The sequence below is a fragment of the Leucoraja erinacea genome, chromosome 16 (assembly GCF_028641065.1).
Source record: "Leucoraja erinacea ecotype New England chromosome 16, Leri_hhj_1, whole genome shotgun sequence".
Taxonomy (NCBI): domain Eukaryota; kingdom Metazoa; phylum Chordata; class Chondrichthyes; order Rajiformes; family Rajidae; genus Leucoraja; species Leucoraja erinaceus.
Genome location: NC_073392.1, coordinates 29,392,906 through 29,417,922, shown reverse-complemented (window position 1 = coordinate 29,417,922; position 25,017 = coordinate 29,392,906). Strand labels below are relative to the sequence as shown.

Genomic DNA, 25,017 nt, shown 5'->3' with positions numbered 1-25,017 from the left:
CAGGAAGCAGTAACCTGTATAATACAGTGTAGGAAGTTTTTGGGATTGATCTGTCCATCACCTGGGGCTTGCAAGGTAGATATGCCTTTGCATGTGCCTTCTCTCTTATAAGATGTTGGCTTGAAACTGACCCAGCTAAACTAGGTTCTCCATTTTCACTGAAAGGCAAAAATAAAGCAATGAATGCTTTAAGATGGAGCTTAATTACAGAACTTCCAAAACGGGTGAAGGAATCTACTAAACTTATGAGTGGACCAATGCTTAGTATTCCTCCAAAATCAAGTTGTATTATCCATAATAAGGGCATCTGTATGGATGCACATTCTATTTACCCATAACTCATCTGCATCGAAACTACAGACGATGCATTGGGTTGAGACCCTTCTCCAGACTGATCTTCCCAACCCGTGATGCATCTGATAATTTCCCTTCACAGATGCTGCATGGCCCACTGAATTCCTACAGCAGTTTGCGGGTTTTTTTGTTTTTTTTAGCTCAAGTTTCCAGCATCTGTAGTCTCACTGTCTCTATTATCAAAGCTACTCTGTCGGTGCACTGCCCTTTGGACTTTGTTGCATTGTGAACTGTGAAGGGGAAAGAACATGAAATTCCAATTTACAGTTTCTTTCTTTCGGTGTAGAAGGCAGGCTTTGAATAGTTGAAAAGCATAATGCAGCATCTTCTCATTGCATGACACCCCTTTCAAACCCGGTGACTGCACAGTGGAGAAAGACAATGTGACGGAAACAGAAAGTTAATGCTTTCCTTTCAGCTGTGGATGAACCTCAGTATCATGAAATAATATTTTACAATCCAAAAATGGCCAGAAGCTTAAGTAACAAAAAATTGTTTTATTTTTACTATTCTGAAAATATTGCCTCTTAAACTTAATTTTTATTACATCATAATTAATTGAATTTTATGCCAGTCGGGTTTGTCTTGTGCAAAGATGGGACTAGAAAAAACATGTGAGCTTGTTTTAGGCCAAGAATCTTTATTTTTTGTATGATCACCGCAACCAAGTTTTTCCCTGAACAAAAACAGCAATAATAGTGAACGTATCAAACCATGCCTGCCCACTGCAGGTCTTTAGTGTGGAGACCCTATTGTCAGAAAGATTATGTCACATGAACTCATACCTATAAGGAAAGATACAGCTGTGGTGAAACGCCAGTGTGTTCTCTTCTCTAACTGATGGGATCAGAAGTGAGAAACTTTGGAAATTTAAAACAATTGTGCTGTTAAACTTAATATACGCTCGGGAAGCCAGCCTTAAATTGGATGCTGTAAGATGTAAAAGCACTTCTGATAGGCTGTATAAATCAAGGTGACAACCCTTAGGAATTGCCTGTAAATCATCACAATTACATTAATTTTATATTGTGTGGTTACAGTGGGTGTTTGGGAACCAACATTGGCGATCTCAGTGAAGGCTGATCCTTCAGAAGTTTGGAAGCCCCGCGCCAGTTTTGGTGCACCGGTGGTGATGGGTGATCCAAACACCGAATCCACGGAGCTGAGTTTGACGGGTTCGGGTTTATACACGACCGTGGTGGTGTTCTGCTCGTTTTCACAAGAGTAACACAGCATATCAGGACTGATGTTTCCCGCATCCGCGAGAAGGCCCAAGAGGTTCCAATCATTGGTTATGACGTTGTCTTGCAGGTAGAGGGCCACCTCCTGGTCTGATGGCGAGGCCACCTGAATCGCTTCTGCTCCATCCAGTTTCCCAGGAGCAGGCGCACTGTATCCGACCAACTTGAAACTTTCATCAAAGGGAGACCATAGATCCCACAGCTGATAAGTAGTCATCTTCAAATGAGAACTGGATCTTAAAGAGGGAGACAATGGTCAGTCATCAACTCTGTTTAACAATTTGAAAAGAAAAGTTGCACTAAAACTCTTTTTTATTTGATATGAATTCTACACTAAAAAAAATTATAAATGCCCATTCAGCTCAATAGAACATCAGTCGCATAACATAATAAAACAAAGTACTGGAGGAACCTGTGGAAAATAAATTGGGAGAAAGGAATTTGTGGGAGAATAGAATTCTAAAACACTAAGTGTGGGAGGAACTTAACGGTTCAGGCAATATCTGTGGAGGGAATGGTCTCCACGCATCTTTAAACTGCCCCTCTCACCTGAAAGCTATGCCCCCATATATTGGGCATCTCCACCCTGTGGATAAGGGTTCTGACCGTCTACCCTATCCACGCCTCTCATAATTTTATATGTAGTACCTCTATCAGGTCTGCCCCCAGCTTCTGCCACTCTAGGAAAAACAATCCAACTTTTTCTTATAACTAATATATTCTAATCCAGGCAGCATTCTGGTAAATCTCTTCTGCACCCTCTCCAAAGCCCCCAACTCCTTACCGTAATGGGGTGACCAGAACTGCACACAATACTCCAAATGCGGCCTGACCAAAATCCTGTTAATTTAGAAAATCATCATTCCCTGTCCTTACCATCCACTTTATGAGCGCTGTCTGCGGAGGGCGCTCAGCATCGCCAAGGACTGCTCTCACCCCAACCATGGACTGTTTACCCTCCTACCATCCGGGAGGCGCTACATGTCTCTCCGACCAGGTCGAGGAAATCCTTTCCGGCGGCTGTCACTCTTCAACAGCGTAGAAAACCCCATCATTCCAAATCGTTTGCTATGTCGCTTACCGGGGAGATCTAAATGCATTTCGTTGTCTCTGTACTTACACTGACAATGAGAATCTGATGTTGCCAGGACTCAGGAGCCTGAGCTTTAGGGAGCGGTCGGGTAGGCTGGAACATTATTGCTAGGAGTGCCGGAGGCTGAGGGCTGAACTTAAAGAGGTGTACAAAATTATGAGGAATAAATAGGTTGAATTCACAGAGTCTCCTACCCAAATGTAGGGGAATCAAGACGCAGTGAACATAGGTTTAAAGTGAGAGGGACAACATTTAATAGGAACCGAAGGGGTAACTTTTTTACTTCCAGGGTGGTGATAAAAAATAGACTATGGAGAAGGTGCAAAGACAATACCACCACTGAGAGCTTCTAACCATCAGTCAGAGTAGGGTGATTGGCCTCTCTAAATTGGTACCCCAAGTGTGTAGGGAGTGGATTAAAAACTTGGATAACAGAATTGGAGTGTACGGGTGATCGATGGACAGCATGAACCCGGTGGCCGAAGGGCCTGTTTCTGCACTGTATCTCTAAAGTACAGTCTAAAAATAGGAAAGAGGGATATGGGCCATATATGATAAAATGGGACCGAACAAACTCATGTTTGGCATAGATGAGTTTGGCCAAGGTTTAGATGGTTATAGGCCAAGCATGAGCAGGTGGGACTAGTGTGTCTCAGAGTTACACAGCGTAGAAACAGGCTCTTCGGCCCAACTTGCCCACAACAACCAACATGTCCCATCTACACTAGTCCCACCTGCCTGCGCTTGGCACCTCATATTCTGCTTGGGTAGCTTGGATGTCAGGGGTGATGGCAGGTGAATGGGGTTTTAGAGGACAAGGTAGATCAGCCATAATCGAATGGCAGAGTAGACTTGATGGACCAAATGGCTTAAATTCACTCCTAGAGCCAGTGAACATGAAAATACCAGAGTATTCATCAAGTCAGCCAGCGTCTGTGGAGATAAAGAAACAGGAGCCAATAATTCAGGTTGATGATTTTTAGATCAGAGCACTATTCTGTGTGACCAGTTTTCTTGTCATTACCTAAAATAACAAATTTAAATTAATATACTCGCCCGTCACATAAAATAATCGGTACGATGGGAAATAAGACTAAATACGAACTATTTTTGAGACCTCTCTAATTCCTCCGTTGAGATGCGTCCTAATATAAATATATTGTGTTGCTTAGCTACCTGAAATATAAGTGTAGCAGTTTTTGATATGTTGTAACAATTCGATACATTGATAATGACGTCGCAATGGACGGACATAGCACGTTCCCGAACGTTAATACTTCAACGTTCCAACATCTAATGGTTGCTGGAGAGTGTAACCAATCGGAATGAGGCTGCGTTACTACAGCTTTGTTTATGAATGAACTGAAACCAAACCAGTTATGGCGCCCGCCCCTTTTTTTTAACCCAGTAACTTCTGTAGTGAATGTCAAAGATCCTATATCCGCTATAGGATCTTTGGTGAATGTAACAGCCCCCCGTGGGAGCGCCTTTCCGAAGAAATATGCAGCCATTCTAGTATGACGCCTACACCCTTTAGACACTGATAACGTAATACGAGTATTTTCTGTTTTCTGTTTGGTATACATATTTTTATATTCTGAATACAGTTTACATTTGGAAATTTAAAAAAAAGGTTCTGTCCTTAAAGATGAACATAAAATGCTGGAATCGCTCAGCGGACCAAGTGGCATCTCTGGGGGAAAGGGAATAAGTGACGTTCCGGGTCGGAGGCTGACTATATACAATTAGGGTTGGGCAATAAATATCAAAGGTTTAAAGGGATATGGGCCAAATGCCGGCAGGTGGGATTAGTGAAGATGGGGCATCTTGGACGGCATGGGCAAGTTAGGCCGAAGGGCCTGTTTCCATGCTGCATTACTCTGATTCTACATATCACGCAATGTATTTTTTGTTTTTTTATATATAAACCAGCATTTGCAGTTAGTTGCCAGCTTCATCATAACCAATTGCATTGTTCTGGCCTACAATCATTACTTTAATCTCGCTAACCTAATTATTTTCTTGTTTAATGCAACCGATTGCGAAATTATTATTATTATGGGCCGAAGGGCCCGTTCCCCTGCTGTTCCGTTCGATGTTCATCAGTCAATCAACCAAATATTTTAGTGCAGGAAGGAACTGCAGATGCTGGTTTATACCGAAGATCGATACAAAATGCAGGAGTAACTCGGTGAGTCAGACAGCATTTCTGGAGAAAATGAATAGGTGACGTTTCGAGTCGAGAACCTTTTTCAGACCAAATATTTTCCTCGCCCAAATCCGAGCACTTGTACCAAAGATATAGCGCTTGCTATAGGATCTTTGCTTGTACTGGCTTCAATCAATGACAACGTCCGTCTCATCCGCTGCCTTCCTAGCCAATAATCTTTGCTCAATCCCTCTTTCCGTGTTAGATGGGGCCAATCAGACTGTTAAACGCCCTGAAACGGACGGCTCGAAGCCAATCGGTGCCGTGGACACAGGTGGGCTCGGTTCACCTCGGCTTGTAGTTGAGACATGGCGGGGCAGGGCGATCCGGTGCAGAGGGAAATCCACCAGGACTGGGCTAACAGGGAGTACATTGAGGTTATCACCAGCAGTATCAAGAAGATCGCCGATTTCCTCAATTCATTTGGTAAGCGGCGGCGGCGGCGGCGGCATTGAGTCGCGATTAACCAGTTGGGGCGTAAAGAGGAGAGCTTCCTTTTCCCATTCACTCGCACTTCAGCGTATGCCTGTAAGCCAGTCCGGGGCTTGTGGCCTGGTTCCGTTTATGTTGGATGTTTACTTGTGTCTGCATTTACCTAGACAGAAAAATATATTGCTTTTAATTCGCAGCCGTTGATGAAAAGAGATACTAATGACATAACTGAATGGCAGCAAGAGGAACGAGTATTTCTGGGTAGCAAAGACACAAAATGCTGGAGTATGGAGTATCTCAGCAGATCCGTCAACATCTCTGGAGAACATGGAGAGGTGACGTTTCGTGTCGGGACTCTTCTTCAGACTGGGATATCCCTTCTCCAGAGATGCTGCCTGACCAGTTGAGTTACTCTAGCATTCTGTGTCTTTCCTTGACAAACTGGCATCTGCAGTTCCTTGTTTCTACACCATGTATTTTTGGGTGGACACAAAAAGTTGGAGTAACTCAGCGGGTCAGGCAGCTTCTGGAGAAAAGGGGTGTGTTACGTTTTGGGTCGAGACCCTTCTTCCTTCCGACACATGTATTTTTGGGTGTTGTTCTCTGAAACAGCTGTTGATTTTTTTTCATCTTTAGTAGATGCCACTTACCTTACAAAGTCTAGGTAGCTATTCTTCAAGTCTGATTGTCAACAGAGTGGTGGTTTCTAAGAGGTCTTAACACCAGTGGTTGCCTATGTGGTGTTACATACTAAAATATTACAAGTGTCGTGAGGTTTGTTCATGGTATGGTGACACAGTGGTGCAACTGGTAGAGTTGCTGCCTCACGGCGCCAGAGACGCGGGTTTGATCCTGATCTAGGGTGATGTCTGTGTGGTGTTTGCATGTTCTTCCTGTGACTGCGTTGGTTTCCTCCTGGTGCTCTGGTTTCCTCCCGCATCTCAAAGATGTGCAGGCTAATTGACCACTGTAAATTGTTACTAGTAAGGCAAGTGGTAGAATCCGGGGGACTTGATGCGAATGGCTGAAGGTGAGAATAAAGGGAAAGTTGTTAGGTCACATTCTGAATATTGTGTGCAGTTCTTGTCATCTCATTGTGCCCTCTCTAGCAGGGCTCAATATAAATTGTGTAAGAAAACGTTCCTGGACTCGCTTAAGAAATTCCATCCCCTCCGATCCTTGCACTGTGCGATTCCCAGTCAATGTGAGCACATTTTAAATGATCTACTATTACAACCCTGATATTTTTACAGCTATCATCAGCAATCTCCCTACACATTTTCTTCTCTAATTATGACCATAAGAAATAGGAGCATAATTAGGCCATTCGGCCCATCGAATCTGCTCCACCATTCAATCATGGCTGATCTACTTTTCCCTCTCAACCTTATTCTCCTGCCTTCTCCCCAAAACTGATGCTCTTACTAACCAAGAACATCAATCTACACTTTAAAAATACCATATGACGGCCTCCACAGCTGTCCATAAATTTCACAGATTCGCCAACCTCTGGCTAAAGAAATTCATCCTGATCTCCTTCCTAAAGGTATGTCCTTTTTTTCTGAGGCTGTGGCCTCTGGTCCAAGACTCTCCCACGACTGGCAGCATCCTCTCAACATCCACTCTGCTCTTGCTGCCTATAATGCAACCCCATCAATGTGAGCATCCCCTTTTTTAAATTTCTGTTGCACCATATAACTTCACTCTACAATCCCACAAGAATATCCTCTGAGAATTGCTGTGATGAACATTTGGACAGGTACATAGATGCGACAGGTTTAGAGAGATATGGGCCAAACGTGGGCAGGTGGGAATAGTGTAGATGGGGCATGTTGGTCGTCAATAGACAATAGGTGCAGGTGTAGGCCATTTGGCCCTTCGAACCAGCACTGTCGTGGGCCAGTTTTTACACGTTGTGTCTCTGTGACTCTGTCCTCTCTAATCAAAAGTTCACCTTTCCCCTCCTCTCCTGTCTGCAATTTTACCATGCCTGTAGTATCTGTTCCCTGGAACATTGAGCTACCAGCCCTCCCCTCGCTCAGCTCTGCATCAGTTATGGCTGTGTAATCCCAGTCCCAAGTACCTAACCATGCCATGAGTCTGTCATGCCTATCAGGCTTCCTGCATTAAAATAAATACAGTTTAATTTATCAGACCTTGCTGTCCTCTCAAGCAAACCTGCGCACATTAACAAGTTTCTCAGCAAAAAACACAAAGTGCTGGAGTAACTCGGCGGGTCAGGCAGGATTTCTGAAGGACATGGATATGTGATGTCCTGTTCTGAAAACCAGCATCTGCACTTCCTTGTTTCACTGGAGAATATGGATAGGTGATGTTTTGGTGTAGAAACAAGGAACTGCAGATGCTGGTGTATAGGTGTAGCATCTCTGGAGAACATGGCTCGGTGACGTTTCGGGTCAGGACCCTTTCTTCAGACTAAGGAGCGGCAAGTGTCTGAAGAAGGGTCCCTACTTGAATCATCACCAACTTATGTTCTCTAGGTGATGTTTTCAATTGGGGCCCTTTTTCAGACTGATTGGAGTAGGGGGACAGAAGGGTGGAAGAATGGTAGGGGTGGGGCAAAGCCAGGCAAGCGATATGTGGGGTGGGGGGGGGGGGGGGGGGGGGGGGGAAATAAGAAGACATCTAATTTTAGAATGGAAAAGGTAGTAGTGGGGTGGAATCTGAAGGGGTGTAAGAATCCATTCAGTAAACAGAATCACGAGGTAAGGCACAAAGTGCTGGAGTAACTCAGCAGGTCAGGCAGCATCTCTGGAGAAAATGAACAGGTAGCTTTTTGGGTCAGGACCCTTCTTCAGACTCGAACATAACACTGGCATCTTGTGAGTCTAAACAAGGGTCCCGACCTGAAGCAGCACCAATCCATGTTCTTCAGAGACACTGCCTGACCCACAGGAGTTACTCTAGCGTTTTGTGTCATTCCTTGGTAAACAAGCATCTGTAGTTCCTTGTTTCTACAACAGAGTGACTTGTTTCCGTGGTGTACATTCTCTGTAGTTTGTGATCACAGAAGGCTCATTGAATGTGCTACTGTTTTGTTTTTGGTTCAGCTTTTTTTCCTCTACCTCCCAACCCCATGCTGATTAGTTTGGTTTTAGTTTTTAGTTTTGTTTAGGGATACAGCGTAGAAACAGGCCCACCGAGTCTACGCCCACCGAGTCCACGCCCATCAGCGATCCCCGAACACATGGGGCAATTTGCAGAAGCCAATTTACCTACAAACCTGCATCTTTGGAATGTGGGAGGAAACCGGTGCACCCGGGGAAAAACCCACGTGGTCATAGGGAGAACGTGCAAACTCCCTACAAACAGCACCCGTGGGCAGGATCAAACCTGGGTCTCTGACGCTGTAAGGCAGCAACTCCGCCACTGTGCCACCCCTACAATGTTAGCGCAGTTGTGTGTGTACCACCATGGGGAATGCTTAGGGTTTTGGAATTATGCGGGGAAGACCTTGGGTTAGTTGCCATTCCCACAATATGGGACCTCTGTCCTCATTCCCAGACTTAAATACCAAGACAACATCCACTGTCCTTGTTATGGACCTGTAAGTGTTTCTTGGTGAGAATCAATTGAAAGTTAAATGTAGCAGTTCTGGTGTGTTGCCAAGACAGGGCTGTTGCCATGCCTTTGCTCGAAGACTGCATAACTTTGTAAACATTGGCAATTCCAGCTGAAATCCTCCTTGGTTTTGCTTCTCATTTGCATATTCACTGCATCAAAGGTTTAGTTTCAAAGGAAAATATTCCTAGTCACTCCATTATAAAGCAAACCAAGGGCTAACTGGCAAAATTTTATCAGCAATTCACCACCTCAACCATTTTGTATTCATACATGGTATAAAGGAGAAACTCTGGGAATTCCAGCATTTAGTTTAGTTTACAGATACCGCATGGAAACAGGCCCTTCAACCGACTGAGTCCGTGCCGACCAGCGATCACCCATACAATGTTCTATTCTACACGCTAGGGACAATTTGGAGAAGCCAATTGACCTACAAAATCGCACGTCTTTGGAGTGTAGGAAGAAACCGGAGCACCCGGAGAAAACCCACTCTGTCGCAGGGAGAACGTACAAATCCCCTACAGACAGCACGTGTGGTCGGGATCAAACCCTGGTCTCTGGCTCTGTAAGGCCATATGATCCAGCGTTCAATGCCCCTGAACTGAGGAGGCACTCGAGAGCGAACCGTGTAGTAGGTCTGAAGTGGTCGGGGCGGTCAAAGCTCCTGCAGCTTGGATTTACCGAAGTCGGTCTCTAACTAGAGACCACAAGCTCCGCGATGTTAAAGTCTGCAGTCTCCCACAGTTGGAGCCCCAAAGTCAATCCCCGACAGGGATCACGAGCTCCGTGATGTTAAGTCCGCAGGCCCCCGCGGTGGAGCCCTCCAGCAAAGGCTCCTCGATGTTAGACCGCAGTGCAGAGGGAGATACGATACGAAAAAGAATCACATCTCCGTCGAGGTAAGAGATTAGAAAGCTTTCCCCCAACTCCCCTGCACCCCCACATAAAACAAGCTAAAGGACCGTAAAAACATACATTTAACACATACAAATAAACACCAAAGAAGGAGGGGACGGACAGACTGTTGGCGAGGCAGCCATTGCTGGCACCACCCGTCAGTGAACCAAGATGATTTTTAACATCATTCCTCTCCCTGAGACGGCGTGGATTTCCTCTGGTGCATCGGGTTCAATGCTGTCACCCCCTTCTACTTGGAGTTATGGAGTCATACTACGCGGGAATAGGCACTTCGGCCCAACTTTCCCACACCGACCAACATGTCCCATCTATACCAGTACTTGGGTACAATGAAATCCAGTAAAAACACTATTATGCATAGGCATAATCATGCTTAAGTACAAAAGTGTAGGAATAGCTTTCTCCCACAACTAAAATACGCTTTTATTTGTAGGTTAATTGGCTTCAGTAAATTGCCCCAAGCATGTAGGGAGTGGATGAGAAAGTGGGATAAGGCAGAACCAGTGTGAACGGGAGATCAATGGTCACCATGGACATGGTGGTGCGAAGGGCCTGTTCCCATGCCCTATCTCTCAACTAAACTAAACCTAGCTTGGCATCTGCTGGTACAAGGCATGCTTTTAAAATGTTTTACTCCACTATATCAGTTAATTAAAAAAAGACTCAATGCTGGAGTCACTCACTGTGGGTAGGTGATTTTTCGGATCAGGGCCCTGCTTCAGACTGATTGTAGTAAGGGGGAGAAAGCTGGAAGAGACGTAGGGGTGGGACACAGTAACAAGGAACTGCAGCTACTGGTTTACAGAAAAGGACATCACCTATCCATATCCATGTTCTCCAGAGACACTGCCTGACCCATCGAGTTACTCCAGCAGATTATATATGTTTTTTTTTGTTGACTAGCACCCTACTGTTCCTTGTTTCTAAACTAAACCATAGTTCTGTACTTGCTTTTTGTTTTGTAATTTGTTTTTTTCCACATCCAGATGTTGCTGAGAAGGTGAACATTTATCAGTCATCACTAATTGCCCTTAAACTGAGTGGCGTTCAGTCGGCATTTACAGTGCATCACTTTTGGTGCACCCCTCTTACATGGCCACACACAGGATATGAATAGCAGGTGTCCTCCCTTACCCAAGTGTGTTTTTGTAACAGTTCAGTGATTTGTATGCTGATCACTCGAACACAATAGTGTTTTTACTGAGACTAGAAAATTGGCCTTTGCAACTCGATTGTTAGCTGAATTCAAATTCCACAGTTGTCATAGTAATATTTGAACTTTGGCATTTGGCTTATTATTCCAGGTCACAGAATTGTTCTTTAGCTAATTTAACCACTGCATGACAAATTACTTTGACTAACTCTTATAAAATTCTGGATTCATTTAATTACTTGAATTTAATTCCCTGGCGGTGTTGCAGGGAGATAGACATAAAACTCGAGTTTAAAAGGATGAGGGAAGATCTCTTTGAAACTTACCGACTAATGAAAGGCCTAGAGAGAGTGGATTTGGAGAGGATGTTTTCAGTAGTGGAAGGGTCTGGAACCAGCGGGCACAGTCTCGGAATAGAAGGATAAACCGTTAGAATGGAGATGAAGAAATTTTCTTTAGCCAGAGGATAGTGAATCTGTGAAATTTATAACCGCAGACAGCGTTAGAGGCCAAGTCATTGAGTATTTTTAAAGCGAAGATCGGTAAATTCTTGATTAGTTCCGTTTTTTGTTACGTGTACCGAGTTAGAGTGAAAAGCTTTTTTGTTGCGTGCTATCCCGTCAGCGGAAAGACTTACGATCAAGCCGTCCACCGATTAAAGACACAGGATAAAGCGAGTGGAGCGATTGTAATGATTGATTGCAGAATCACTTCTGGGACCAGCACGCAGTGAGTCACCTGCCTTGGGTGCCATCTTAAGCACTCATAATTCAAAGTTCATGCAGAGAAGGCAGGAGAACGGGGTGGAGGGAATGATAGATCAGCCATGAATGAATCACAGAGCAGACTCGATGGGCAGAGTGGCCTAATTCTGCTCCTATGACAGCCTTATGGAATTTGTGTCTCTGGATCAATTCTTGCCTTCTCCCCATAATCCTTGACACCTGTTCTAATCAAGAGCTTGTCTATCAATGCCTTAAAAATATCCACTGACTTCTCCTCCACAGCTCTCTGAGTTGCTGCTCGGAGAAGTATTTCACCCATTTTTATTTGGGCGGGAGAACTATTCCAGATTTCTGACTGTCTTTGTGCTGAAAACGAATGCTTCCTGTCATAAACATATTGCACATGTCCAGCCCTTAAACATTGGCAGCTGCAAAGGGAGGGAGGGAGTGCTGCTCGCTTGAACTACATCTGAGCTATTAATTGCAGCATAGAACATCTGTTTCCAGAAGTTTCCAGTTCATCACAGTTTCTGTGTGGGGGGGTTAATAGAAAAAGTGATTATTTTTTTTTTGAGTTGCTGGTAATCCTAACGTTTGCAACTTGTGCGAATACTGTAAGTACAAGGAGTGAGCAATTTTTTGCTTTGTAAGTAAATTCACATCAAGAAGTTCCATTTGGATGACATCACACTGTACAAGGACCTTGTCAAACCAAAATTGACACTTAAAAATGCTGGAAGATTGAATTCCACAATTTTGCCATCTGAGCAGAATAAGGCCATTCAGCCCATCAAGGCTACACCATTCAATCATGGCTGATCTATCTTTCCCTCTCAACCCCATACTCCTGGCTTCTCCCCATAACCCATAACACCGTACAAAGCGGCTTCATCTCAGGCCTTTATCACATCTGCCAATACCTCCCCCCCACCTGTAACCACCTATCTCGCCTGCCCTTTATTTTGCCTTCTCTTTCATAGAAACATAGAAATTAGGTGCAGGAGTAGGCCATTCAGCCCTTCGAGCCTGCACCGCCATTCAATATGATCATGGCTGATCATCCAACTCAGTATACCGTACCTGCCTTCTCTCCATACCCTCTGATCCCCTTGGCCACAAGGGCCACATTTAACTCACTCTTAAATATAGCCAATGAACTGGCCTCGACTACCCTCTGTGGCAGAGAGTTCCAGAGATTCACCACTCTCTGTGTGAAAAAAGTTCTTCTCATCTCGGTTTTAAAGGATTTCCCCCTTATCCTTAAGCTGTGACCCCTTGTCCTGGACTTCCCCAACATCGGGAGCAATCTTCCTGCATCTAGCCTGTCCAACCCCTTAAGAACTCTTTCCAGCACTCCACCACTGTGCGTGCACATTTTCTCCCACCCCCCCCCGCATCCACTTCCATCTATATCCCTCTCTCTGGCTGTACATTTCACTCCTCTCTCCTCCAAGATCTGACACCCTCTTATCTCCATTTAATCTCACTTGCTCCACCCATCCGCCCATAACCCTACCCCACCCTTCCTTGCCTGTATCCAACCATCACTCTTGTGCACACAACCCCTCTCTTCCAGCTTTCTCCCCCCAATTCAATTGATCCAGAGAAGGGTCCTGACCCGAATCGTCACCTATCCATGTTTTCCAGAGATACTGACTAACCCACTACATTACTCCAGCACTTTGTCTTTCCTTGGTAAACCAGCATCTGCAGTTCCTTCTTTCCACATTTTATGTTTACATGGAGAGATGCGTAAACAGGCGATTAAGCCAGAAGATAAATATTAACGTGTCTTAGAGAAGATGTCAGCCAGAGTATATGAGATGGGAGGTCGTGATACCATTGTACAAGACATTGGTGAGACCACATTTAGAGTATTGTTTTCAGTTTTGGTCACCCTGTTGTAAGAAAGATCTTGTTAAGCAGGAAAGGATGCGGAGCCGATTTACGAGGATGTTGCCCGGACTCGAGAGCCTGTGCTATAGGGAGAGTTTGGGCAGGCGAGGACTTTATTCATTGGAGTGCCGGAGGATGAGGGGTGATCTTATAGAGGTGTTCAAGATCATGAGAGGAATAGATTGGGTAAGTCCACAGATTCATTAACCCAGAGTTCAGAGGTTTAAGGTGAGGGGGGAAAGATTTAATAAGAACCTGCGGGGCAGCCTTTTTACAAAAAGGATGTTAGGTATATGGAGCGACCTGCCAGAGGAGGTAGTTGAGACAGGTGATATCATAATGTTTAAGAAACATTTAGATAGATACTTTATAGGTCAGGTTTGGAGGGATATGTGCCGAACGGCAGCAGGTGGGACTGGTGTAGATGGGACATGTTGGTCGGTGTGGGCAAGTTGGGCCAAATGGCCCGTTTCCACACTGTATGACTATGACTAAGAAAGAGTAAGAGGTTTAAAAAGGGAACTTGGTGGAGTGGGGTGGGGGACGCGGGGAAGGATTAGATGGCTGGAATCGGAATGATGACTTTTAAAAGTCATTAGAGGCTAGAACTGGGGATTGTAGAGGTCTCGAAGTGGTGATGGACGTAGCTCTGACAGGGGAGGCTCGATTGCGTAGACGGATGGGTGAGAATTGGCTGCACACGGGTTTCTGCCAATATCGGCTTTTGATAAAACCTTGAACAGCATGTTTGGTTCAGACGATTAAAAGACAAATAAGGATTACCGTGTAAAGGGCAAGGTTAGTGGCTCGTGTGCTTTCGTGAAGAAGGCAAGATGAAGTGATTGCAATGCTGACAAATCTGACCCAAAAATAAACCGTAGCTGCAGGCAATCAGTCCCTTCCAAAACGAGGCAAAAAAAAATCTGAATTCATTGGTGTACTCCTTGTCTAAAGAACTCCCTTTTCTCCCACCACCTCCACTCCAGTCCTCATGTTCCATTCTCCTTTGTATGTTCATCTCTCATCCCCAAGCCACCCATTGCCTTTTTATCCCTCCTCTTTCCCCTCCCCTGTCCCCTTCCACCTACACCCCTCCCTACAGTGTTACATTTTACCTGTCCTCTCCTTATCTGGCACCCTTTTGCCTCCTTTTCACCTCCAGCCTTTGTCACTTACTCCGCTCGTTTGCCAATCAACCTGCATCTACCTATCACTTGCTAGCAGTCTGAAGAAGGGTCCCGACTGGAAACATCGCCTATCCAAGTTCTCCAGGGATGCTGCCTGACCTCCTATCAGTCTGAAGAAGACTCTCAAAAAGGATAGATGAAATATTGTCTGTCTATTTCCAGCACTTTGTATTTTGCATCGGATTATGAACTTATCCTTTATTTAATTTCCATTTTGTTGTTAAAGTTGTTGGTTCATATACTAACTGGGCAGTGTGGTAGAATTGTGCTAAATTCTCTTGGGGATAAAGGCAGGCATGCTGTTTAGGGTAGAGATACTGCGTGGAAACAGGCCCTTTGGCCTACTGAATCCGCACCATCAGTGATCGCCCATACACGAGGTTTACACTCTGGGACCAATTTACGGAAACCAATGAACCTACAAACCTGTACGTCTTTGGCGTGACCGCGACACGGTCACAGGAAAACCGTACAATCTCCGTGCAGACAGAGCCCACAGTCAGGATCAAATCCAGGTCTCTGGCGCTGTGAGGCAGCAGCTCAACCACTGTGCCACTTTTGGTTTAAAATTATGCTTTCTAACCATATTCATCAACTTGGTCGATGGAGTTGTGCTGTGTATGATTGATCGAATGATACAGCATGGAAACAGGCCCTTCAGCCCACCTAGTTCATGCCGTCCATCTATCACCCATTGATTTTGATTGCAACATGCGCCTTAATTTAGTTCAACAAAGAAACTGACAAGTTACTAAAGAAACAGAAAAAAAAGACATAGAAACAGAAAAATAGGTGCAGGAGTAGGTCATTCGTCCCTTCGAGCCAGCACCACCGCCATTCAATATGATCATGGCTGATCATCTAAAATTAGTACCCCATTCCTGCTTTTCCCCCCATATCCCTAGATTCCTTTAGCCCGAAGAGCTACAATACAATACAATACAATACAATTTATTTGTTTTTTGGACCCCGTTGAGGTCCAAACGAAATGTCGTTTCTGCAGCCATACATTACAAAACGAAAAAGGCCCGAGACACAACACAATTTACACATACATCCATCACATCGCTGTGATGGAAAGCAAAAAAAACTTATCTCTCCACTGCACTCCCCCCCTCCCCCCCCCGATGTCAAAGTCAAAGCCCCCGGCGGGCAATGGTGATTGTCCCGCGGCCTTTAAAGCCACGCCGGGTGATGCGAGGTCGCGCACCGGGTCTTGGTGTTAGAGCCCCCGGCATGCGCTCGCAAAGTCCCGCAGCCATTCCAAGCCGCGCGGGGCGGTGATGTAAGGCCCCGCTCCAGGTGCTCTTCAACCCCGCTACTCGGGCGGGAGAAGTCGCCGCTGCGGAAGCCCCGAAAAGTGGTCTCCCACCAGGGACCCGCGGGCTTCCGGTGTTGCCATCCACCAGACCCGCGGTTGCAGCCTCTGAATCTCCAGGGGTCGGGTCGCAGCAGTGCTCCACCACAGCTTCACCCGCTCTGGACTTGGCCAGCTCCACGACGGTGAGTAGGACCGCAGCTCCGCAACTGGAGCCCCAGGTCGTTCCTGTTGGAGGCCGCTCCACGTTGCATCCCCAACAACAACGGAGACCCGACAAGAAAAGGTCAGGTCTCCCGTGAAAGGGAAAGATTTTACAGTTTACCCCCCCCCCCCCCACCCACACCCCCCCCCCACACACATACCCCGACAAAAAAAAAAAATAAAAACTACATTGAAACGAGACAAAAATAATAAAAAAATACAGACGGACTGCAGAGGCCGCTGCTGACGAAAGTCGCGCCGCCCAGCTAAATCTAACTCCCTCTTGAAAACATCTCCCCACTCATCTATTCCTCATCCACTCCCCACGCACTCGGAGTAACTTACAGAGGGGCAATTAGCCTACAGACCCGCACGGTCTTTGGGATGTGGGAGGAAACCGTTGTAAACCCATGCGGTCACGGAGAATGCATTGTGCACGTTGTTGGGCCGAAGGTGCTGTCTCCATGCTGTCTCTAAATAAAAATCGCTTTTGTGTTCAAATAAGTAACATTCCACATTCAACGGCCTGGAGCTACTGTTTTTTTTAATGTGATCGAAATATCATGCTGCTACAGCTCTTGACATGTGTATTTAATAATTGCTGTGTGGCACGAAAACCTGCAGTTCTATTCTTTTAACCATAGAAAGAGTTACCTCTCTAAAGGGATATTTAACCCAGATCCCATCTGCCATCCCGAGTGAACATAAAAGGAACAAAGGAACCATCTTAAAGGCTAGTTGGGAGCATTCACTGTGTGTCGTGCAAACCACTGTGGCCCATTAACCACCATATTGGCACAGCTGGCAGAGCTGCTGCCTCAGCGCCAGAGACACAAGTTCGATCCTGACTTTGGGTACTGTCTGTGTGGAGTGTTACGGTGCTGCAGTTTCCTCCCACATCTCAAAGACGTGCGGGTTTGTAGATTATTAGGCCCTTCGTGAATTTGCCCCTTGTTTGTCGGGGGTGTGGATGAGAAATTGGGGTAACATCGAACTAGTGTGAATGGGTGATTGATGATTGAAGTGGACTCGATGGGCTGAAGGGTCTGTTTCTGTGCTGTATCACTAAAGCAACGACCTATGTTGGGATCTTGAACAAAACACAACTTGCTGGAGTAACACTGCGTCATCAGCATCTGTGGAGGGAAGATAGACATTAAAAACTGGAGTAACTCAGCGGGACAGGCAGCATCACTGGAGAGAAGGAATGGGTGACATTTTGGGTCTTCTGAAGAAGGGTCTCGCCCCGAAACGTCACCCATTCCACCTCTCGAGAGATGCTGCCTGTCCCGCTGAGTTACTCCAGCCTTTTGTGTCTATTTTTGGTTTAAACCAGCATCAGCAGTTCCTTCCTACACATAAGCATCTGTGGAGGGAATGGATGATGACGTTTCGAGTCGGGAGCCTTCTACAGACTGAAGAAGCAACCCCACCTGAAACGCCACCAATCCATGTCCACCAGAGGAGATGCCTTACCTGCTGAGTTGCTCCAGCACTCTGTGTTAAAAGAATGGGCGAGTATTCTTGATGTTAATTTGCAGCCTAGAGTCTACAAAGGAAAAACCTTGTGCATGTCACAGAACGGTAAAGTGATTTGCAGTATTTTTGTCTTTTGCAGATATGTCTTGCCGCTCACGGCTAGCCACACTGAACGAAAAGCTGACGGCTCTAGAACGAAGGATTGAATACATTGAGGCCAGGGTAAGAGGGGTCTGGTTGTCTGGCAGAAGGTTTATTTGAGACAAAACAATGGTTCAATGGCTTCTTTATTATCATGTGTACCAAGGTGCAGTGAGATTTTTTTTTGCATACAGATTAGTGAGATTATTGCCATGCATATTTACAATACCCAGTGAGCTCACAATGCACAGAAGCTGCCCACTGAGTCTATATGCAAGAGTCGCCAGGTTGCAGCCGACACCTCCATCCAGTCGTCCTGCGAACCATCGTCCCTCTCCTCGCTCGGCCATCTTCAACCTTGGTGGCCCCTCCCGCAGCCAAGCTTGAAGGCGCGGAAGGTAAGACCCATGGTTCTTCCCGCCGTCCCTTGTCTGGTGTCTGCTGCCATCGCTGACCCCCTCCCCCTCCACCTCCACCTCCTCTCCGGTTCCTGGTCTTCGGTGGGAGCAGGGGCCGGGGCTCGGTGACTTCCCGGTCCTGGTTCTGTGGCTGGTGAACCAGGCCTGCCGTCAGTAATGCCTTGGCTCGCCGAGACATCCTGCCGCACATAGCTCACCGGGAACTGTGTGATGTTCCTCACTCTTAAGATCAAATAGAACAAGTTGTCCTACAACTTTAGGCTGTGCACGCCTTACGCAAGACGAAGAAGATCTGTACAAAGCAGCTGACATGCGTTCAATGTTACTTATTGTCACGTACCTAGGTACAGTGAAATTCCTTTTCCGCGTCCAGTTTTGTTAAAAATCTTACTGTACACTGGCACAATCATACTTGAATACAAGAGCAAATTCAACTGAGGCCGCACACAGTGGCGCAGCGGTAGAGTTGCTGCCTTACAGTGCCAGAGACCCGGGTTTGATCATGATGACCGGTGCTGTCGTGGTGCTGGTGACAGGAGTTTACACGTTCTCCCCGTGACCGCGTGGGCTTTCCCGGGGCCCCGGTTTCCTCCCACATTCCAAAGACGTGCAGGTTTGTCGGTTAATTGGCTTCTGTAAATTGACCCTAGTGTGTGTGCTAGACGTAGTGTATGGGTGATCGCTGGTCGATGCGGACTCGCTGGGCCAAAGGGCCTGTTTCCATTCTGTATCTCTAAAACTTTACAAAGAGTCGCCAGGTTTCCAATGCCATCTTGTACCCTTCAAGTTTCAAAGTTCTTAAAAATATAGAGCTCAGTGAATCAATGGAGTTGCTGAACATGCTTAACAAAAATGATGATGGATATTTCTTCAATCTATCATCATCATAACATACATGTCAACTATCTCTTTTTTGGCCAACCACACCAAAACATATCATCATTGACACATTAAACTCTCCGATGGGGGAACTCAGCAGATTGTGCAGCATCAGTGGAGGGGGAATTGAATTGTCAACATTTTGGGTCGAAGATTTGCATCAGCATGGTTAACGTTGACATTCTCATTCCGCCACTACAGATGCTGCACGACACTCCTGTAGATGTTAAAGACCTTGGACAATGCATTTTTAAGGGAGATATTATTTTTCAAATAACTTGTATATGTTTTCCCCCTGTATTGCTCCATTATTTTTTTCTCTTATTTTTGACACCAATGAGAAAAGTAACATTTTAGAGATATATTCAGTACAGGTGGCCTCCATAGAGTCATACGTTGTGGAAACAGGCCCTCGGCCCAACTTGCCCACACCGACCAACATGTCTTAACTGCTCTAGTCCTACTTGCCTGCGTGTGGCCTATAACCCTCTAAATCCATGTACCTGTCTAATTGCTGCTTAAATGTTGCGATAGTCCCTGCCACAAATACCTCCACCAGTAGTGCATTCCATACATCCACCACCCTCCATGTTATGTGTAGGAAGGAACTGCAGATGTTGGTTTAAACCAAAGATAGGCACAAAAAGCAAGAGTATCTCCAGAGGTGCTGCCCGACCCATTGAGTTACTCCAGCTTTTTTAGGTCTACACTCCATGTTGTGGCGGTTATCCTAATGGAAATATGTCCTTGCAGAATTCACACATCACTGCCAAAACCAATCTGAGATACACATTAAAAACTTCCTCTTGCAAAATTTGCAGGAGAGTAAAAGTGACTACAAAACATATTCAATTTGCATTTCTTAATACATGATAGGTCTGAGTTAGGGAAAATAATGCCACTGATCATTTCTAGGAAAGCAATGCCTCCTCATCCCTGTGACAGAAAGGTGTCTGTACCTGCATCAAACAGTTCAGGTAACACACAGTCTTTGACCCCAGCAATGTCTCAATCTGACCCTCACTAATACACAGCCCCCACATCATGAGGAATTTGCTATTTCCAGTGTCGGTGTAAAGGCCCTGTCCCACGATGCGAGTTTACCCAAGAGCTCTCCCGAGTTTAAAAAAAAAAAAATCTAACTCGTGGTAAGTACGTAGAATGTACATCGGAGCTCGTGGACGTCTCGTAGCGGCTCGTAATGCTAACGGCAGGTAACCGGGAAACGCGGAAACTCGTGAAGTTTTTTCAACAGTGTGAAAAATTTCCAAGAGTAAAAAAATACTCGTGATGAGGTACCAGGAGTTTGATTTTTTTTTTTAAACTCGGGAGAGCTCTTGGGTAAACACGCATCGTGGGACAGGGGTTTAACCCTTTGCTCTCTGGGATGGTTAAATGCTGCAAGTCCTTACCTGCTTTTAACAACCAACCTTGCTTCACAACCATCATTTAAACCCCTGGTTTGCATTAAATCCCAGAAGCGAACACATTCCATCCAGCGTCGCTGATAGTAAATACTCGACCGCATCTAAATAGCTGGAAAGAAATTAGCCCTTGATCATGCGAGAATTGGAGGGAAAATGGCCAAACTATCAATTATTAGTTAAGAAAAGGCCAAGGACTAACAACTTTGGGTTACAGTCCTGTTGATTGCATGTTGTATTGAAAGTATTAATTAATTTTACCAGTCCATCGTTATCGTTGTTTTGCATAAGATAATGTGACGTGGTATATTCTCAACTTGGAAAAGCGCAGGTGTTAATTCTGCCTGTGCAGCTTCTACCTATTGTAATAGAAACATAGAAAATAGGTGCAGGAGGAGGCCATTCGGCCCTTCGAGCCAGCACCTCCATTCATTGTGATCATGGCTGATTGTCCCCAATCAATAACCCGTGCCTGCCTTCTCCCCCTATCCCTCGATTCCACTAACCCCTAGAGCTCTATCTAACTCTCTCTTAAATCCATCCAGTGATTTGGCCTCCACTGCCCTCTGTGGCAGGGAATTCCACAAATTCACAACTCTCTGGGTGAAAATATTTTTTCTCACCTCAGTCTTAAATGGCCTCCCCTTTATTCTAAGACTGTGGCCCCTGGTTCTGGACTCGCCCAACATTGGGAACATTTTTCCTGCATCTAGCTTGTCCAGTCCTTTTATAATTTTATATGTTATACTTTAAGATACCCCTCATCCTTCTAAACTCCAGTGAATACAAGCCTAATCTTTTCAATCTTTCCTCGTATGACAGTCCCGCCATCCCAGGGATCAATCTCGTGAACCTATGCTGCACTGCCTCAATCATAAGGATGTCCTTCCTCAAATTAGGAGACCAAAACTGGACATAATACTCCAGATGTGGTCTCACCAGAGCCTTATACAACTGCAGAAGAACCTCTTTACTCCTATACTGAAATCCCCTTGTTATGAAGGCCAACATTCCATTAGCTTTCTTCACTGCCTGCTGTACATGCATGCCAACTTTCAGTGACTGGTGTACAAGGACACCCAGGTCTCGCTGCACCTCCCCCTTACCTAACCTAACCCCATTGAGATAATAATCTGCCCCCTTGTTTTTGCCACCAAAGTGGATAACCTCACATTTATCTATATTATACTGCATCTGCCACGCATCTGCCCACTCATTCAACCTGTCCAGGTCACCCTGCAACGTCCTAACGTCCTCTTCACAGTTCACACTGCCACCCAACTTTGTGTCATCCGCAAACTTGCTAGTGTTGCTCCTAGTTCCCTCTTCCAAATCATTAATATATATGGTAAACAGTTGCAGCCCCAACATCGAGCTCTCCATTCGCCACTGCCTGCCATTCTGAAAAGGACCTGTTTACTCCTACTCTTTGCTTCCTGTCTGCCAACCAATTTTCTATCCATGTCAACACCCTACCCCCAATACCATGTGCTCTAATTTTAGTCACCAGTCTCCCATGCTGCACCCCATCAAAGGCTTTCTGAAAGTCTAGATACACTACATCCACTGGCACCCCTTCATCCATTTTACTTGTCACATCCTCAAATAATTCCAGAAGATTAGTCTAATCTTCAAGATTAGAAGATTGTTCTTCGTGGCATTTCTGTGTAAAGTCCATTGACTTCAGCCCAATTAGCCCACGCCGACCAAGATCGACACTAGTCCCACCTGCCTTTGGTCCATATCCTTCTAAACCTTTCCAATCCATTGTTGAGAGAGAGAGAGAGCCATTGAGAGGACACTAATCCAGTTACAGGTAGTGATCATGATATAACGTTGGCCGTTTTAACGATGCGCGTTGATATAACGTTGGCCGTTTTAACGATGCGCGTTTGTTGGCTTGTTCCACAGGTGACGAAGGGCGAGACTCTGACCTAAAGCCGCGGCGTTTCTACAGCCGATGGGAGTAACCGTGAACTTTTATGGAATCATGTCAGGGAGGAGCTGACACTGACCATCAAACCTTCCTTCCTTTTCTATCTTAACTCTTTGATCATTTAAAGCTTTTTAACAAGAGAGCTCAAACTAATTCAGACTGCGAGTTCCATACAGCGGTGACCCCCACGTTTGTGAAGGGGGGGGGACATGGCATAAAATTGTGAATGGGTTGGTTGGGGGTGGGGTGGGGAAGAATTTGTGCCAACTGTTTGTGGTGGAGTGAGGTTTTTTTATCTCCCTAATTTCAAGATTTGTGATCTAACTCCCAAGTGTGATGTAAGTGTAGCCCTGTCTTCCCATTTTATTCTTGATAAAATAATGTCTCTCAATGTGTAATCTCCAGGTTACCGGCTGACTAGCCAGCTCTTGGATGAGGGAATAGTGACTGTTGATGCATATGTAATAACATTTTTGGAGGGGGGGGGAGGGGATTAGAATTTTTTTTTTAAACCATTTTATTGTTTATTTTCATTGCTCCAATGTGATCCACTATATATTGGAAATTAAAAAAAAATGTTTTAAAAGTTTGGGTGTTAAATGTTATTTTGTATCGTATCTGAAGAGCAGCGCCGTGGCGCAGAGGTAAAGTTGCGTCAGAGGCCTTGGTCCACTGACTGAATATCGCGCAACAGAAACGTTTTTCATTGTACCTCGGTCCACGTGACAATAAACTAAACTAAAAGTAAGATTGCTCTGAGTGCTTTAAGTATTCATTTATTTTTGTCACCCATATGAAGATACAGTGAAGAACTTTATTTTGCGTGCTATCTCGGCAAATCATACTTTGCACAATTAAACCATATGTGAGTACATCAGGTAGTGCAAGCAGAGAAAGCAAACAAGACTGCAGCAATATAGTGTTAGAGAGAAAATGTTGATTTAAAAAAAACTGCAAGGGCCACCTCTGGGTAGATTGGGAATATATCTTTAGCGTACGATGTCCAAGCATTTCTCTGGCTGATTCATCAAGGTTTAATTTTATTCATATTTTTGAATCTTAATTTAAAGTTCTGCATTCTGAATGGTTCTTTGGTTCCTTGCAGTTTCTAAAGTGTTTTTTGTCTTCGACTGTGACTGACAAAAATCATGTAATTAATTTTTCTGCCATTTTTATCTTCGGCAGAATAACTTTCCTGTCTTTGACTCGAAGTAGCTTCTAAAATGTCCTCATGATTTTGTCTCGCGTTTTAACTTGATATCAATTCCTTGGTTGAACTTCACCCATTCTTTAAAATCTTCGTCATTCACGCAAGTGTTCCTCTACTAGGGTGGATCAGTGGCACAATGGTAGAGTAGCTAACTCACAGCGCCAGAGACCCAGGTTCAATCCTGACTACGGGTGCTGTCTGTACAGAGTTTGTACATTCTCCCTGTGACCATGTGGGTTTTCTCCAGGTGCTCCGGTTTCCTCCCACATTCCAAAGAGTTGTAGGTTCATTGGCTTTGGTAAAAAAAAGTGTAAATTGTCCCTATTGTGTAGGATAGTGCTAGTGTACAGGGTGATTGACGGCCAGCTGCTGCCTCACAGCACCAGAGGCATGAGATTGATCACGGCCTCTGGTGCTGCCTTTGTGCACGTTCTCCCTGTGACCGCGTGGGTTTCCTCCAGGTACTCTGGTTTCCTCCCACATCCCAAATACGTGCGGGTTTGTAGGTTCATAGGGTTCTGTAAATTGCCCCAAGTGTATAGGGAGTGGAATAAACTAGAATTAGTGCAAATAGGTGGTCGGTGGGGGCTGAAGGGCCTGTTCCCATTGTATCTCTAATCTAATAGTTAATGAAGGGAAACAAGATAAAGCCAATGTGAGTGGGAAGGAAAGAGATAGGGAGGAGTGGGTAGAGGAGAACCCAAACAAGCAGAGAATGAAAGCGGGCAGGAAATAAGGGAGAAAATAAAACAAGGCCGAGGGTGTGTAGTGATAGGGAAAGAGTGATAAATTAAGAGAAAGGCACCCACTGCATTAAGTAAAGTGAAAGAACGACAAATTAAAGGTGATAATATAAGAGAGAGCAAAGTACTGCGGGCTGTCATTAATGAGCTAATTCAGTCGTTAATGTGGCTTTCACAGTGGTCGAAAAAATATTGATGATCACAGGCCTAGGTAATTGACTCTGAAAACCATTGAAAATGAGAGACCATGCATGCCCTCCTGCACTCCAGAGCTGTCTGTTCCTTCAAATCTATTGACTTTAAAATTAGCTTCTGCGGATTAAGTTGCACTGGATGTCACTGAAATTTCCATTGATGTTGTTTAGATTGATTGAAGGTTACAGCATTGATTGAAGGGTCTTCAGCCAACTGAGTCCACGCTGACCAATTCACTTTACAGCTTTTCACTGTACCTCACTACATATGATAATA

General features: G+C 45.1%; 2 protein-coding genes across 3 annotated transcripts; one reads left to right on the top strand and one right to left on the bottom strand.

Annotated features, from left to right (window-relative positions):
* Window positions 1-143: 143 nt before the first annotated feature.
* LOC129704929 (FANCD2 opposite strand protein-like) lies at window positions 144-4,237 on the bottom strand. Of its 2 annotated transcripts, none has more exons than XM_055648334.1 (2): window positions 3,794-3,831; window positions 144-1,831 (listed from the first exon to the last, which is right to left on the bottom strand). In XM_055648334.1, exon 2 carries the CDS (start codon window positions 1,810-1,812, stop codon window positions 1,273-1,275), a length of 540 nt encoding a protein of 179 aa, XP_055504309.1. In that variant the 5' UTR covers window positions 1,813-1,831; window positions 3,794-3,831; the 3' UTR covers window positions 144-1,272. The 2 variants fall into 2 exon arrangements, with proteins under 2 accessions (XP_055504309.1, XP_055504308.1); XM_055648333.1 differs by lacking the exon at window positions 3,794-3,831 and adding an exon at window positions 3,865-4,237 and having other exon boundaries at window positions 145-1,831.
* Window positions 4,238-5,131: 894 nt separating this feature from the next.
* Window positions 5,132-23,341, top strand: brk1 (BRICK1 subunit of SCAR/WAVE actin nucleating complex). The gene is made up of 3 exons (XM_055648023.1): window positions 5,132-5,323; window positions 17,934-18,016; window positions 22,569-23,341. The coding sequence occupies exons 1-3, from the start codon at window positions 5,206-5,208 to the stop codon at window positions 22,593-22,595; spliced, it is 228 nt and encodes a 75-aa protein (XP_055503998.1). The 5' UTR covers window positions 5,132-5,205; the 3' UTR covers window positions 22,596-23,341.
* Window positions 23,342-25,017: the final 1,676 nt, after the last annotated feature.